The sequence below is a fragment of the Leptinotarsa decemlineata genome, unplaced genomic scaffold, assembly GCF_025532065.1.
Source record: "Leptinotarsa decemlineata unplaced genomic scaffold, Ldec_3_MD MMD2_tig00004307_RagTag_RagTag, whole genome shotgun sequence".
Taxonomy (NCBI): Eukaryota; Metazoa; Arthropoda; class Insecta; order Coleoptera; family Chrysomelidae; genus Leptinotarsa; species Leptinotarsa decemlineata.
This window is the reverse complement of record NW_027412606.1, coordinates 4,748,495-4,763,619: the sequence shown is the minus strand read 5'-3', so window position 1 is coordinate 4,763,619 and position 15,125 is coordinate 4,748,495. Positions and strand designations below refer to the sequence as shown.

General features: G+C 35.1%; 1 protein-coding gene across 2 annotated transcripts; it reads right to left on the bottom strand.

Annotated features, from left to right (window-relative positions):
- Positions 1-5,996: 5,996 nt before the first annotated feature.
- LOC111513466 (uncharacterized) lies at positions 5,997-13,376 on the bottom strand. 2 transcript variants are annotated; one of them, XM_023169684.2, is made up of 4 exons: positions 13,176-13,376; positions 12,876-13,075; positions 8,611-8,764; positions 5,997-8,533 (listed from the first exon to the last, which is right to left on the bottom strand). In XM_023169684.2, exons 2-4 carry the CDS (start codon positions 13,057-13,059, stop codon positions 8,116-8,118), a joined length of 756 nt encoding a protein of 251 aa, XP_023025452.2. In that variant the 5' UTR covers positions 13,060-13,075; positions 13,176-13,376; the 3' UTR covers positions 5,997-8,115. The 2 variants fall into 2 exon arrangements, with proteins under 2 accessions (XP_023025452.2, XP_023025451.2); XM_023169683.2 differs by having other exon boundaries at positions 12,876-13,061; positions 13,176-13,375.
- Positions 13,377-15,125: the final 1,749 nt, after the last annotated feature.

The following is a 15,125-nucleotide window of genomic DNA, read 5'->3' as shown; positions in this document are numbered from 1 at the left end:
GAGGCAACGTATTGAATAATATTATGCCATTATATGCAAGTGATTCCTTGATTGTCTATGTTTTGGGATAGTTAATAAATGTCTATTTCGTGTTGAATAGTTATAAACTATTGATTCATCTCTCAGATTGGGTACATTATTTTTCACATGGAGCAGAGCTTTATATATATATATATATATATAGATACACGGTTTCGTTAGCATCTTGTTCTTGCAGAAAGCAGGTCAACAGTTATCCCTGGGTGCAATATTAAAGATAGTTCTAATTATTCTTTTTTGAACAATAAAAACACGTTTTGCCCCCACAGAAGAACCCCACATTAATACATTTTGAGCCATTTGTGAGTACGCCAATGAATATTAAACAGTCCTGATACCATCTAAACTAAGCATGTCTTTGATCTGTCGTATTGCACATAACGCTTGATTCAATTTTTTGCAGACATGATCGATATTGGGCTCCCAAGACAAGGTTTTTATTGATAAACATACTAAGAAGTTTGTCTGTTTCTGAGAGTTGGATGTTGTTGAGTAACGCAAAGCTTAAATGTACTGTTTTACTTTCATTCAGTTTTAGTTGATTTCTATCATACCATTTATTAAATTTCATTTATACACAGGTTGATTCGAATAAACTAGTTGTAACACTTTTTTTCGATTTGTCAAAAGCATTTGATACCATTTCTTCCGAATTTCTTATAATTAAACTTGCAGGCCTAGGTTTCCCAAATAATCTATTGAACTGGGTGAAATCATATATGGAAAACCGTAGTCTAATAGTTAGCTGCAATGGAATTTTATCAAGTCCCAAAGATGTAAAACTAGGAGTGCCTCAAGGTTCTGTCCTGGGACCATTGTTGTTCCTCAATTTCATAAATGACCTGTCTGAATTCTTTTCTGAGTGTCACATAACCATGTTTGCGGATGACACTGCAATTACTGTGGCCGACAAAAACGAAGTTGAGTTGTCAGACAAAATAAATAAAATAATAGATAAATTCAGTGCTTGGTGTCAACGTAACAAACTCATTCTGAATAAATCTAAATCTGTTTCAATGAAATCATTTATTAGGAAAAATTTCAGCAGTGACTCTTCCACGATAAATGGTATTCGATCTTCCAGCGAAGTCTTGTTTTTAGGAACGTCTTTAGACGAAAATGTGACCTGGAGCGGTCATATTCAGAAGGTCTGCAACAAACTCAATTTCGCATATTACTCAATCAAACAATTGAAAAACACTCTAGATAATTTTGGATTGATGAATGTCTATTTTTCTATGGCTTATTCTCACATCAGCTTTAATATCATTTCTTGGGGATGTGCAAGGGAATTTCCACGAGTTTTTGTTGCTCAGAAAAGATTGCTGAGACTAATTTTTAATATAGATTTTCAAGATAGTTGTAGACCAATTTTCCTAAGAGAGGGCCTATTGACGGCACCTTCTTTATTTATCTTGAAGTGTGTCACTTTTGCCCGTAACAATATAACTGAATTTGTCACAAATGCGGATATACATGGTAGAGACACCCGTCATGGGAAACTGTTAAGAATCCCCTCACACAAAACGGCTCACTTTAGATGCTCCCCACTATTTAATACAACAAACTGTTATAATAACTTGCCGGCATCTATTAGGAAAATCGAGTCAGATAAACTTTTTAAAATTGAGGTGAAGAAACTTCTCTTACAGAAGTGTTACTACAGTCTTGAGGAATTCTTGCACGGCACTTTTTCATGACATTTTGAGAGTATTTGCTAGAGCTTCTCCGATTTTTTATATAATACTTCTATGTTGTGAACGTTTGTGGACGTGAACCATATTTATTGTTTTTGTATTGTTCAACTTCTGTAGTTTTATTTTTGTTTTTTAATTATGACTTAGCACATGTACTCAATGTACCAAAGTGTCAAATAAATAAATAAATAAATTGAGATTCGCCGAGTTCATTGTCTGACGTGAATAAGTAATATTATGAAAACAGTTTTTTTTATATGTACCTATATATACATACCTCAAACATCCAAACAAATTTAATGTGTTTTATAACACAATCACAATTGGAATGAGAAAAAGATGAACTATTCCACTCTTTTTAATGAAAAATTCAAAACCTAAGCAAGACGGGAAAAATTACAACAGTTGCCTAATCATAAAATTTCATTAAACATGAGGCTAAAATTTGAAAAGTGTTCCTGTGCAGCCGTAGAGTTTTCCCATAGTAAAATGCGATAAAGTAGAATAGACTAGATTTCAGCAAAGTAGAAATTTCTCAGACTGCCGATATCAACCACATTCCTCATACATCGAATTTGATATATTTTTGTATTTAATTTATTTATAGTTACTGTAATATACTCATTCCAGCTGAGATCGTCCTACAGGGTTATTCCCAAGAATTTTATTGTTGATTTTCTGATAATATTTAAATCATTCAGTTTGATTGAGAGTGGATTGTTTATTATTCTTTGTCTGGTGTGAAAGATTACATACTCAGTTTTTTCTGTATTGAAATGTAGTTGATTAGCTGTAAACCATAATCCTAGTTTACCAAGAAGATGGTTTCAAGCTTGTTCATTCATTTCACTGCATTCCTGGGAGACAAGAAAGGATGAGTCATCAGCATACAGCGTGATGTACAAACCAGTATCAGGTCTCTCTCCGTTTGCAAAGGTAAACGAATATTGTATGCTAGACAGACTAACTCCCTTCATCAATTAATACAGACTCATACCAGACCAGCAGCACGGTTTTCGCAAGGGAAAATCCACAACAACTGCAACAGTTGACTTTTATAATAATGTATTGGCCGAGATCGACTAAAGAAACTCCCCTGTTGAAATTTTTTGTGACTTAAGTAAGGCTTTTGACTGTATTCCTCGTAATAGTCTACGATCCCGCTGCAGAATCACTACGTCCATAGCGTAGTTTACCAAACTCAGAGTTTTACATACATTTGTGAATAGGAGAATATATTTAAGACCGGGTGCCATGTAGCTAATGTTTCCTAAATTATCGAATCAAATTTTTTTCGCAAGATTTTCAGGACAACTGTCTACTGATTAAGTAGGGAGAACATGTTTCACAGAATCTGCTTCAGAACCATTTCTCAAGCTGCATTCGATCCTTCCAAGTGATGAAGGGTTTCGTAGGGGTATTGACCCGGCTCTTACTCCATGAAGTATTTTAGTAGCTTGATTTTTTCAAATAAAAATATTGGCGGCCACTTTTCAACTGACAACCTGTCATCAATGCATTTTCCTATTCATAAATGTATGTACAATTTTGAGTTTGATTAACTACGCTATGAATGTAGTGATTTTGCGGCGGGATCCTGTACTATAAGGCACTGCTACAAAAACTTTGGCTTTGTGGCATACGAGGAATTGCAGCCAAATGGTTCGAATTATATTTTTCCAATAGAAGTCAGTTTGTCCAATTTGTTTCAAAGAAGTTGACTGATCTATTAGTAAGCACTGCTCAGATGCCTCGCAACTGGATCTGGGAGTGCCACGGGGTAGTGTTTTGGCTCCAATACTATTTTCTTTGTGATGGGTCAGTCTCCACCGGGGTCCTCAAATCCTCGTCCTGGATTACTGTAGGTCGACCACTTCGAGGCTAAAATCTCTGAAAACAGTGCGTTCATTAACACTATGAGTGCCAAATGCCTGCTTGATTTTTTGGGCGGTTTCGGCAGCGCTCTGGTTCAGTTTGAATTCTTAGAAAAAAATTGGCCAAAAATCGCTTAACGATATCTAACAGTAATAAGCTGAAAATAGTCAAAAAATAACATTTGGAAAGAAATGAACGGCATCAATGTTTAGAGAACAAAAGTCTATCGATCAGTATATAATAATAATAACTTTAGTCGTCTTTTCGATATATCCCTTATTAGTTAATAGCTCCTTTGTTTTTTAAATGGTATAATATGCAAATCTTTAATATCTTGAGGCAACGTATTGAATAATATTATGCCATTATATGCAAGTGATTCCTTGATTGTCTATGTTTTGGGATAGTTAATAAATGTCTATTTCGTGTTGAATAGTTATAAACTATTGATTCATCTCTCAGATTGGGTACATTATTTTTCACATGGAGCAGAGCTTTATATATATATATATATAGATACACGGTTTCGTTAGCATCTTGTTCTTGCAGAAAGCAGGTCAACAGTTATCCCTGGGTGCAATATTAAAGATAGTTCTAATTATTCTTTTTTGAACAATAAAAACACGTTTTGCCCCCACAGAAGAACCCCACATTAATACATTTTGAGCCATTTGTGAGTACGCCAATGAATATTAAACAGTCCTGATACCATCTAAACTAAGCATGTCTTTGATCTGTCGTATTGCACATAACGCTTGATTCAATTTTTTGCAGACATGATCGATATTGGGCTCCCAAGACAAGGTTTTTATTGATAAACATACTAAGAAGTTTGTCTGTTTCTGAGAGTTGGATGTTGTTGAGTAACGCAAAGCTTAAATGTACTGTTTTACTTTCATTCAGTTTTAGTTGATTTCTATCACACCAAGAAATCATGTCATCCATGACTGAATTAATGTTGTTTTCCAGCTCCTCCGCAGTATTTCCGGAAACTGTTATGGTAGTGTCATCTGCGAATAAGATAATGAAACCTTGTTTTATATACTTTGGAAGATCATTTATATAAATAGAGGAAAGCAGTGGACCTAAAATGGTCCCCTGTGGTACCCCAAGGATAATATCTTGAATATCAGATACTGCATTATTCTCAGTCACTACCATTTTCCTATCTTTCATAAAAGATTTTAGCCATTCCAGAAGGAACCCTCTAATGCTAATGTTAAATAACTAACTAACCATTATGTCACTATTTACTGAATCAAACTCCTTAGCCAAGTCAAATAATATTGAAACTACGGTTTTCTCCTTATCGATTTCATTGTAAATAAACTCGAATTTTCTGGCAATAGCAGTCTCAACTGATCTAGCTTTTCTAAAACCATGTTGATGATCGGTTGGAATCTTGTATTTTTCGAGAAATGCAATAATTCTATTTGCTACTATTTTTCAATAAGTTTAGATGGAATATTCAGTAATGATATTTGGCGATAGTTATCTATATTTTCATGTGAACCCTTTTTATGAATAGGAATAACTTTGGCTGTTTTGAAGACACTCGGAAACACGCCTTCCATTATAAAGTGAATAATAAGAATCAATCGAATTTCAGATATAGATGGAATGACATATTTTAGAACTTTTATTGTTATATCACCTAGACCACTCGATTTTTTATTTTTCAGTTCGGTCATTGTTGAAACTAGTTCAGGTTCTAGCACTTCTTAAAAAAACATTTGAGTTTTCGTTAAATTCTGAGACCGCATGTGGTAGTGACAAGTTCTGACCTACATGTCTTAACAGAGCTGCCGAGGCTTCTCTGGCAAAGTGGCAAACAAAATTATTGGCAACTTCTGTTCCATCATTGATCCGGATACTATTTGCTCCAAGATGAATCTCCCTTTTATTGTCAATTTTGGTTTTCCCTCCCATGTAGCTTTCTGTTTGTTTTCAGCTGTTTCTAAATATTTGATTTGCATAATATCTTGTTTTTAACTTCTTACGCCACAGTAGAATATTTATGGAGATGTGGAGCTACAAAAACACATGACATCAAAACGGAAAAAACTTTTGAAACAACCTTATACTATCTTCATGAAAGAAATGTGGAAAAATTCCAAAATAAACTCTACAAAGATGTGTTGACTGTGTATAATTTACTTTCAGATACACATGAATATTGAATAACACAAAAATCACTTTTTCCTTTCCAGATATCATTCATAAAATTGCTACACAATATAATATATGAAAGAGTTATGACTTCGTTAAAACTAATTCATTCTCGATTCTCTCTGCTTCCGGAAGTGTGGGGCAGATGAAATAACTGTCAAACTTGTTTTGCGGTGAGAGTTAACTTTGCCAATAAAACTACTTCATATTACAGAATTTTATTCAAATATATAATGTATTAAGCAGTGTAAAGAGCAATACTCTAAGATACATATTGAATGAACTGCAAGAAAAATGACGAGAGGTTTTATTAAGATGTTGAAACAAATTGAATATATTCAAATTTTAGTTATGGAAAGATTGATGATGAAACGATTCTATATTAACGATAAATAGCCATAATAACACAGATATAAGATACACCTCAATACTCGTTAAAAAAATTCAACTTTTCTATCAATAAAATACTTGTTTGTTATCAAGGTTAATTGAAATCTTAACTGTTCTTATATTCTAAAATTGTTCCTTTTATTGCAGTCTTATTCAGCCTAACTTATGAAGTATTTTACACAATAATACATTAATTACGCAATTAAATATGAAGTCAATCCTCATATATTTTGTAAAAGGTAAGGCGAGTTACTAGAATGTCCTTTAAAAAAGGCGGAAGTCACACTGATTTCTCTTAATTATTTGATATCAAGTTCAGTACAATCGAATTTGGATATATTGATTGCCATTGGTTCGTCAATTATTGACACTCAGTTTACACTCATTTTACTTTCTAAGTAAAACAACACCAAACACTGCATTCACCAATATGAAGCAGTTTAAATCTCACTTTACTATTGTTTGAAACGATTGCTTGTCCAATAACTACTGATCTAATCCTAAACGAGTTACAGAAATAGCGATCACAACTAGCCAACATTTCCTTTTTGAAAAATCGAATGTCAAGCAAGAAAGAAGCCTTCGAGAAGTTGTTTCATCGCCCAAATATAACTTTTAATAATTAATATTAGGTTCATAAATTAGTATTCGATGAAGCGAAGTTCCGATTATGTCGATAAAAATACATACCTTCGCAAATGATCCACAAATAGCAAAAGAATGTGGAATTAATAGAATCGTTACAAATATAGGTACTTTTGTAATGCACACTTCAACTGAGATGATCTTAGTCCTAAGTACATAAAATAACTTTCATTTATGTGAATTCCTAACCTATTTTTCGCTTAGTTTTTCGTTGTAGCCAGCGCCACCTTGTGGTTTATTGGAATAATCCATTAACGGTGGAAAATGCAGTTCGTTTCTCTTTTTATTAGGGATGCATGGACACCTCAAGATTTCATTCTTCATATTTGAGATTGAAAACCAAGATGGAAAAGATTTTTTGTTTTGAGAGAGGCAGTCACTCGTCTTGATTATTAACGAATGGGTCCCACAAATATTTTCGATTTCACAAGCATATCAATTTCTTTTCCCAAAAATCCATCACCTATTTCTAGTCTATCTTTTGAGCAATAGTTCCATGTTTTATTGAAGGGATGTTTTGGTTAATTAATTGATTGTGCTGCGAGAGAATGTCAAAAAAGTGAAGTTGGTCAATAAAAAACGCACACACAAGTCATATTTCGTTCCCTTTGCTCGCCTGAACAAGCTTTGCGGACGGCGGGCAAGTCTCGACACATTGTACTGAATATGGAATTTGCACGTTTTTACATGTGACAATTGCTGAGTGTCTTAAAATATTATCTGCCAACATTTTAGTTCTTCACTATCGAAATCAGATAAATTTTTGTGGACCCTCGCTTACGAGTTGTGAACCCCCATTTTCTGGTCACGCCAACGTAGACCCCCGTCGAGTCTCTCGTGAACCCAAGGAGGTCCATCTGGACCACTTTGGGAATCACTGGTTTGGAGGGATCTTCACAACAATTCTGATCACCTCAACGATTGGTTTGCATGTACCTATTACTTGCTTTTCTTTAGAGTGAACCTGTTTTTATTGGAGTTTGCTTCTCTTATTTTAATGATATTGCTACTGTTAACAAGCTATCGTTCCAACCAATAGAGAAGTGATCACGTGGGCGAACTGAAATACTAACAATATGATTACTCTTCACAATTCTGAAAATATGTCTCATTCTACAGGTACTCAAACTTTCTTATTTTGGACCAAGCTCTGCCAGATAGTTCATTGTACTATTTTTTAAAATATTGTTAGGAATGTATACATATATATCTTACAAAAATTCAAAAAGGCACATGAACACATTGAAGTGGACGGATAAAAACATTATAAAATACCGTAAAACCACACACGCTGATTGATCTAATCATTGCTAATGCATGTCTGCCTGATATTCAAAATACTAGCAAATAAGTACGAAATCCATGTGACAAAAGAACTCATAATTCCAATCACCAAAGCTAGCCCAGTGTTGATTATTCCATTACGGTAAGCATTTCCAGAATCCATTTGCATATAATCCATAAAGTCGTAGACACTTTGACAGGACAATCGATTATAAATGACCGGTAATGCAGATCCACCAATATATAAAAGTTTTTCCAAAGCTGTACGGTATTCTTTACAAGTTCCATAAAAACCATCTAAAAATATGGCAAAATGTACCAAAGAGTAAAGGGTGAAAATCGAAGAAATCACTGAAGTGCTTATCCAGAAGACTTTGGGTAAGGGGCTGGTATTTTCTTGAGAAACTGTTTCAATCTCAATTGATTCTCCAGTGCTATAAAAGAGTTTTAATTGTAATGTAGAAAAGTATCCCAAAAAAATCACATTGATAGCTTAAACAATTTCACTTACTCAAGTTTTGCCAACATCGTTCTGGTAGATCTACTTTGTGGAGACTTTGTTGTGAAAAGAACACGATACCCATGAAAGCAAAGTAAACCGAGAGAGAAAAATACGTGAATAAGTGGACCAAAAGTAACCCAAATACATGGTGCTTGCTCTCCACCTGGAAAATATAATAATTTATATACTTGATGAAAATTAATGATAACGTATTTGTACTCTTTGGTAAAAATCTCAAAATAAAGTGTTACTTAAATACCAAACTCATTAATGATTCAAAGATGTTGTCATTCGTAAGGGGCTAACAGCTGGCGAGGGCAAAGTTTAGCATACTTAATATTACTTTTTTCTTGTCTACTATTCCTAAAAAAAATCTTGCCACACTTTCACTTGCATTGTCTATGGTCATCCAACAGAAATCAGCGAATTTGATAACTGGGTCAAGAAGAGATACACATGATGAAAATTAAATATTTTGAATGAAAATTCGAAACATTCACCTCTCTGAACTTTCTGAGTTTCCTCTGAGTGTCTGCGTTGAGAACAACTCAAGCATTCCAACCATTACATCATCGCCTTTGATAATATCTACCGCAGTAGTAGACGAAACGCCAGGCATAAAAACCTAGAGACCACGGCGGCCAAAAAACGAAAAATAGCCTTGACACACAAGGCAATTATCAGTCAGATCATCAACTTCAAAAGCTGCAAACAGATCGCAAGTAACACCTCCAGAAATTCAGATTCATAAGGAAGACAATCGAAATTGAGATCGGCAGTCTAAACGAGAGAGATGACGTACACTATTTCTTAGCTGCATGGAAACCCATCATATCCAAAACCAAGGCCAGCGCACGTCGACCAATCAGGACATTCCACGCCACAATAACAGCCTACGGCTGCGTATAAATGGACAAGCATCAACAAGGACGACTTCAACAACTCTAACAAGTTGGCGCTCTATGCGGACGACACAGCTCTGCTGGCGAGATCAACAAGCCAAGCGCACGTCACTAGATACTTGCAGCAATAGGCAGATAGATTAGAGGAATGGGCCAACCTGTTGAAGATCAGTATAAACCCTGACAAGAGTCAGACGATACTGTTCACCCGGAAGGAAACGTCACCTTTAACGGACAAGAGATTCCGTGGATCAACGAAGCTAGATACCTGGGAGTCACCCTAGACATAAGATTAACATTCAGGTCTCATGTACGGCAGAGAGTAGGAATGGCGAGGTCTGCCCGACAAAACCTATTACCAATAATAGGTCGAAGAAGCAACATGGGACTGAAAGTGAAGCTGCTGATGATAAAGATCTTACTACTACCAATAATCCTCTATGCCTGTGCCTGGGGCCAGTGTGCAACGACACACAGAAGACAGATCCAGTCATTTATGAAAGCGTGCGTAAGGGCCGCCGTAAACGCTCCAAGATATGTACCGAATAGGTACATATTCCGGGATCTAGATCTGAACACGTAGACGCATATATGAGACAACACGCAGAAGATGCGTTTGACAGAATTTGAGCGCACGTCAATCCAGCGCTACGCGATCTATACAAAGCATTAAACAGGGATGACCCCAGATTCCGAGAGAGAGACAAACATAGAAGGCCAACTAAGCAGAACCAACGTCCACCTCCGAGAGTCACTGTCAGGCGGCTCCGGTAAGTATAAACATTTTTTAACAGAAAACAAACACTTCCTTTTCAGGTTCAATGAGACACATTCTACCGCGATCTTTTTTTAAACAATAGTGTCCGATGAGTTTTTGGGAAGCTCATGCAAAAATTCAGTTAGGAAAGCCAAGGTAAAACAAAACATTAGACCAGAAAGTAAAAGCACCTAAAGGCTGACTTTCGATCGAAGGAGGTCAGATGTTAATCTTGCTGAAGTGTCCATCAGTAAGTTGAGGATCGCTTCGGAGCGGGGGAGGATGGACGAGATGGGATGTTCTACATACAGTAACCGAGTGGGGAAGATTTCAACTCGTGGCATTCAACTCAGGCGGGGGTATGGGGGGTGGACGACTTCAGTTTCAAGTTCAGCTACCAAGTAGAGCACATGCATATGGCAAGTGAGGTTTCGCCGAAAGTTGTTATTGTATCAAAGACAAACGGAAGTACACTCGGGATACCACTTCAGCATGTGATATCATCGTTGAAGGACTATGCCAAAACCTGATCATCTGAAGTCCGGGTTGAACTGCGTCTGAGGTTTTTAATTGTTCCACGTTGCGGCTTCGGCTTTGAAGCCTTTTTCAAGAAGCTATGACTACACCGAGGTCTCAATCTGCCAACGCTTGGGAGTCAAGTCACAAAACCCTTACAGCGTGAATAGATAAGCATCGACAAGGACTACTTCAGTTTCAAGTTCAGCTACCAAATAGACCACATGAATATGGTAAGTGCGATCTTGTCAAACGTTGTGATTGAATGAAAGACGGACGGAAGTACACTCGGGATATCACTTACGCATGTGATACCATCCGTGAAAGACTATGCCAATACGTGATAATCTGAAGTCCGGGTTGAACCGCGTCTATTGTTTTGATTTTTTCGACGTTTCGGCTTCGACTTTGAAGCCTTTTTCAAGAAGCTATGACTACACTGAGGTATCAATCTGCCTACTCTTCAGGTAGTGACACCCTATAAAGGTTTTGTGACTTGACGCCGGGGTCTCAATCTGCCTACGCTTGGAAGTCAAGTCATAAAACCCTTACAGCGGAAATAGAGAAGCATCAACAAGGACGACTTCAGTTACAAGTTCAGCTACCAAGTAGGGCAGATGAATATGGAAGTGCGATCTTGACGAAACGATGTAATTGAATGAAAGACGGACGGAAGTACACTCGGGATACCACTTCAGCACATGATACCATTGTTGAAGTACTATGCCAAAACCTGATTATCTGAAGTCCGGGTTGAACCGCGTCTGAGGTTTTTAGTTGTTCGACGTTTCGGCTTCGACTTTGAAGCCAATTTCAATAAGCTATGACCACACTGAGGTCTCATCTACCTACTCCTCAGGTAGTGACATTCTGTAAGGGTTTTGTGACTTGACGACGGGGTCTCAATCTGCCTACGCTTGGTTGATGCTTAGGAGTCAAGTCACAAAACCTTCACACCGGAAATGGGCAAGCATTGACAAGGATGACTTCAGTTTCAAGTTCAGCTACCAAGTAGAGAACATGAATCTGGCAAGTGTGATATTGCCGAAACGTTGTGATTGTATTAAAGACAAACGGAAGTACTCTTGGTGTACCATTTTATAATTGAAGCCATTTTCAAGAAGCTATGACTACACTTAGGTGTCAATATGCCTTCTCCTCAGGTAATGACATGCTGTAAGAGTTTGTGACTTGAGGCCAAGGCTGCTAATCTGCCTACGCTTGGTCAAACCTTGGGAGTCATGTCACAAAACCCTTACAGTTTGTCACTACCTAGGGAGTAGGCAGATTGAGACTTCACACACACATGTTGATCAATATGTTGATAGATGGTGCAAGAATCGAAATTTGTCGCATGTATTCTGTTCAGATCTTTAATTTATGGACCATAATATAAAAAAATCTTTCAGATAAAATCAGATTTATTTCCAAAGGTAAACAATATTGAAAACTGAAGTGCCAACTTGACGTTGTCAAGTTGGCACTTCAGTGAATGAAATGCTGAAACTTATTAGATCTCTTTATTCTTTTTTTATCAAAAGTGTTTTGACAAAATATTTTAGATGTGTCCAAGTATTCACACCAGGGATATTCGATTCATCTCATTCAAAATATTGTTGATTGTGTGTAAAATAATCTGGTATTTCTGGGTCATTGTTCATTTTGATCATGTCATGGAAATTCTTTGAATTGTGATTGAAAAATACACAAAATAAACATACAACAGTTGATATTACAGATTTCTTTTCTTATAGGAAAAATCTAAAGGCTCAAGAGCTTGCATACTACTATATTGATTCTTTGATTGCTAATGCACAATGCATTACAGTTACAGGTTCCTTACTAACTGATGATTCATACTTGTTACTTGCTAATTGAATCTGAATAAATTCACCTTAACACAAACTGAACGAAAGTATCTAGAGAACATATTTGCAGATTGATCATTATTGATTTTGCTATTGTAGGACTACTTAAGTAGTTATAACCAAACCAATACATTTTTAAAACAAAATGCAATTGACACCTTCAGAATAAATAGTTATAAAATACCTGATTGATGTATTGAAATAAAATTTCAGAAAAATTTTTTCACTCACCAAGAAAAATAGTTGCTGTGTTTTTGCCATAAAGAATACAGCTGCAATTACGATTTACACATTGATCCAGAGTTTTATACCAATGACCCCAGGCAATTCCTGTTGTTATACTAGATGTTGCTCCCATACATATACAAAGTAAATATGCAAAAGACAGCAGTTTTTCTGTAGCTAATTGGTCCATTTCTGAGAATAAAATCCTGTTTGATCAGTTAGCAAAGACGTAGGGTGGGTAGATGAATGATAAAGATATAAGTAATCAGACCAAGGAAGATAAGAAATGAACAAAAATGTATTTACTTAGGTTATTTTCAAGTTGTAGACACTAGACCACTTTCTCTGCCTGTAAAATATTATGTTATTACAACATAACTGAATGAAATGAAAAACGAATTGTTTAACCGGTCAACAATTTTCAATTGTTGATTTTCAAAAGTAGGATGTGTTTTCTGTTATTGTTATTGCAAATTGTGCCAACTCAACGTCATAACCAGTGTCATAAGTCATGTCATAACGTCAAATATTAGAAAAGTTTAGGATATGTTCCAAAAATAACCATTTCTTATCCGCTACTAGCCCGAAATTTTGACAGCGGTAATCCGAAATGTATATTATTGTTATACTTTTGAAACAAAAGGGTTGTGTCAAACATGTCATTGGAAGTTGAATTATTTTCTAAGTGAAAACTGGAAATCACACACTACCATTTTTCAAATAATTATTCTTATGGTAAACAAAATGAACATTGAAGTTGACTGCTTCATAAGTTCAGATGAGCCAGAGGTAGGAGAATATCACAAAGGGTCTCTAACGTTGAAGAATTTCATGAACTGACGATACAATTCTCTAATATTATTTTCTGTTATTATCCAAATATATTTGCTAAAATAACGATTAGCTGATTCATGTCATTGACATTTTTATTAATTTTTTAATTTATGTTATGTATGATGCTAATAATATTTTCGTTTTTCAGAAAGATATTTTAAAAAGTATTGGATGGTGTGACGCTAAGGATTTTGTTGATTCATTATTAAAAATATTATTACCTAATATGAACCATGTAAGCATTATGAACCATAGTTATATTCATATGATTGTTATCTTTGGTGTGTTAGTGAAAATTATTTTAACACAGCTCGATACTTCAATAATACCTAAATAAGAAACACTAGCACTTGAAGCTTGTTTTGCCAAATAAATAGTTGATAGCCAATTTAAATTCATTATTAGTGCTATTCACTGGTGAATACGTATATGAGTTGAATAATAATTTAGTCTTCTGAAGATGCTAACCTCGCTTATAAAACGCACATGAGTGTGTCTTATTTGGCATTTGAAAAATTTAACTGTTTTAGTTTTTTAAGAAATTATTATATTTTTTCTTGTAAGATTAACCTTTGGCAGAGAAATAATGGAATTTTTATTAATTTGCAATTCCATCTTGCTTTGTCATGATATACACATACTGTTTTTGTATAGAGCTACTTTATTTAAATTGATTGCTCTTTCCTTTCTTTGGAAGATTCCCACATATTTTTGTATGAAGATGAAGAAGTAGAAAGCTAAAACCTTTCTTTCCCAATCATTTTTTATATATTGTTTTGAGGTAGCACATAACCAATACAACAACCTTATGAACAGATTATTTCATACCTACTGCATTTGCCATGCGAGCCCACGGAATATTACATTTTTCAAAAGATTTTTCATTACTTTACTTGTGAAATGTTTTATTTTAGTTTTATGAAAGAAGTATATATTTCATTTTGTAGTATTTTATCACTATAGTTCACAGTCTCTCACGTATACAAATTATCATTGCGATATAAAATCAAGTTTGTAGTATTTGAGCCAGAAAATTTCAATTCATTGAAGAAAAGTTGAATATATCAATCTAGCATGTAGATGTGATGTCAAAACTAATGTTGTTGCAATGTAACAAATATGTTTTGTCGATATCATATAACATTTATTTATTTAACCTCAAAGTGTAACATTTCATTCATATTATGATGCGATATCCACATAGACGATATAATTAAGAATATAGCAAAAGTACGTCACCATGACGTCTCCTAGATATCTAAAAATAATAGCGCTGAACCCAATGTGAAGACATCTTATCGATGTTTGCTGGGATTACGCCTAAGTGGAATCTATTTTCATGAAAAAAATCTTTTGGATATTTTATTGATTCCAAATGAGTATTTCGACATTATTTGTAGCCATATTTTACTTACATTTTCT

Excerpts from the sequence above, each read along its gene's own strand:
- LOC111513466 (XM_023169684.2), bottom strand. The coding sequence starts at position 13,059 with ATGGACCAATTAGCTACAGAAAAACTGCTGTCTTTTGCATATTTACTT. Across the intron at positions 8,765-12,875 it reads CACAGCAACTATTTTTCTTG|GTGGAGAGCAAGCACCATGT; the intron begins GTGAGTGAAAAA and ends TATATTTTCCAG. Across the intron at positions 8,534-8,610 it reads ACGATGTTGGCAAAACTTGA|CACTGGAGAATCAATTGAGA; the intron begins GTAAGTGAAATT and ends ACTCTTTTATAG.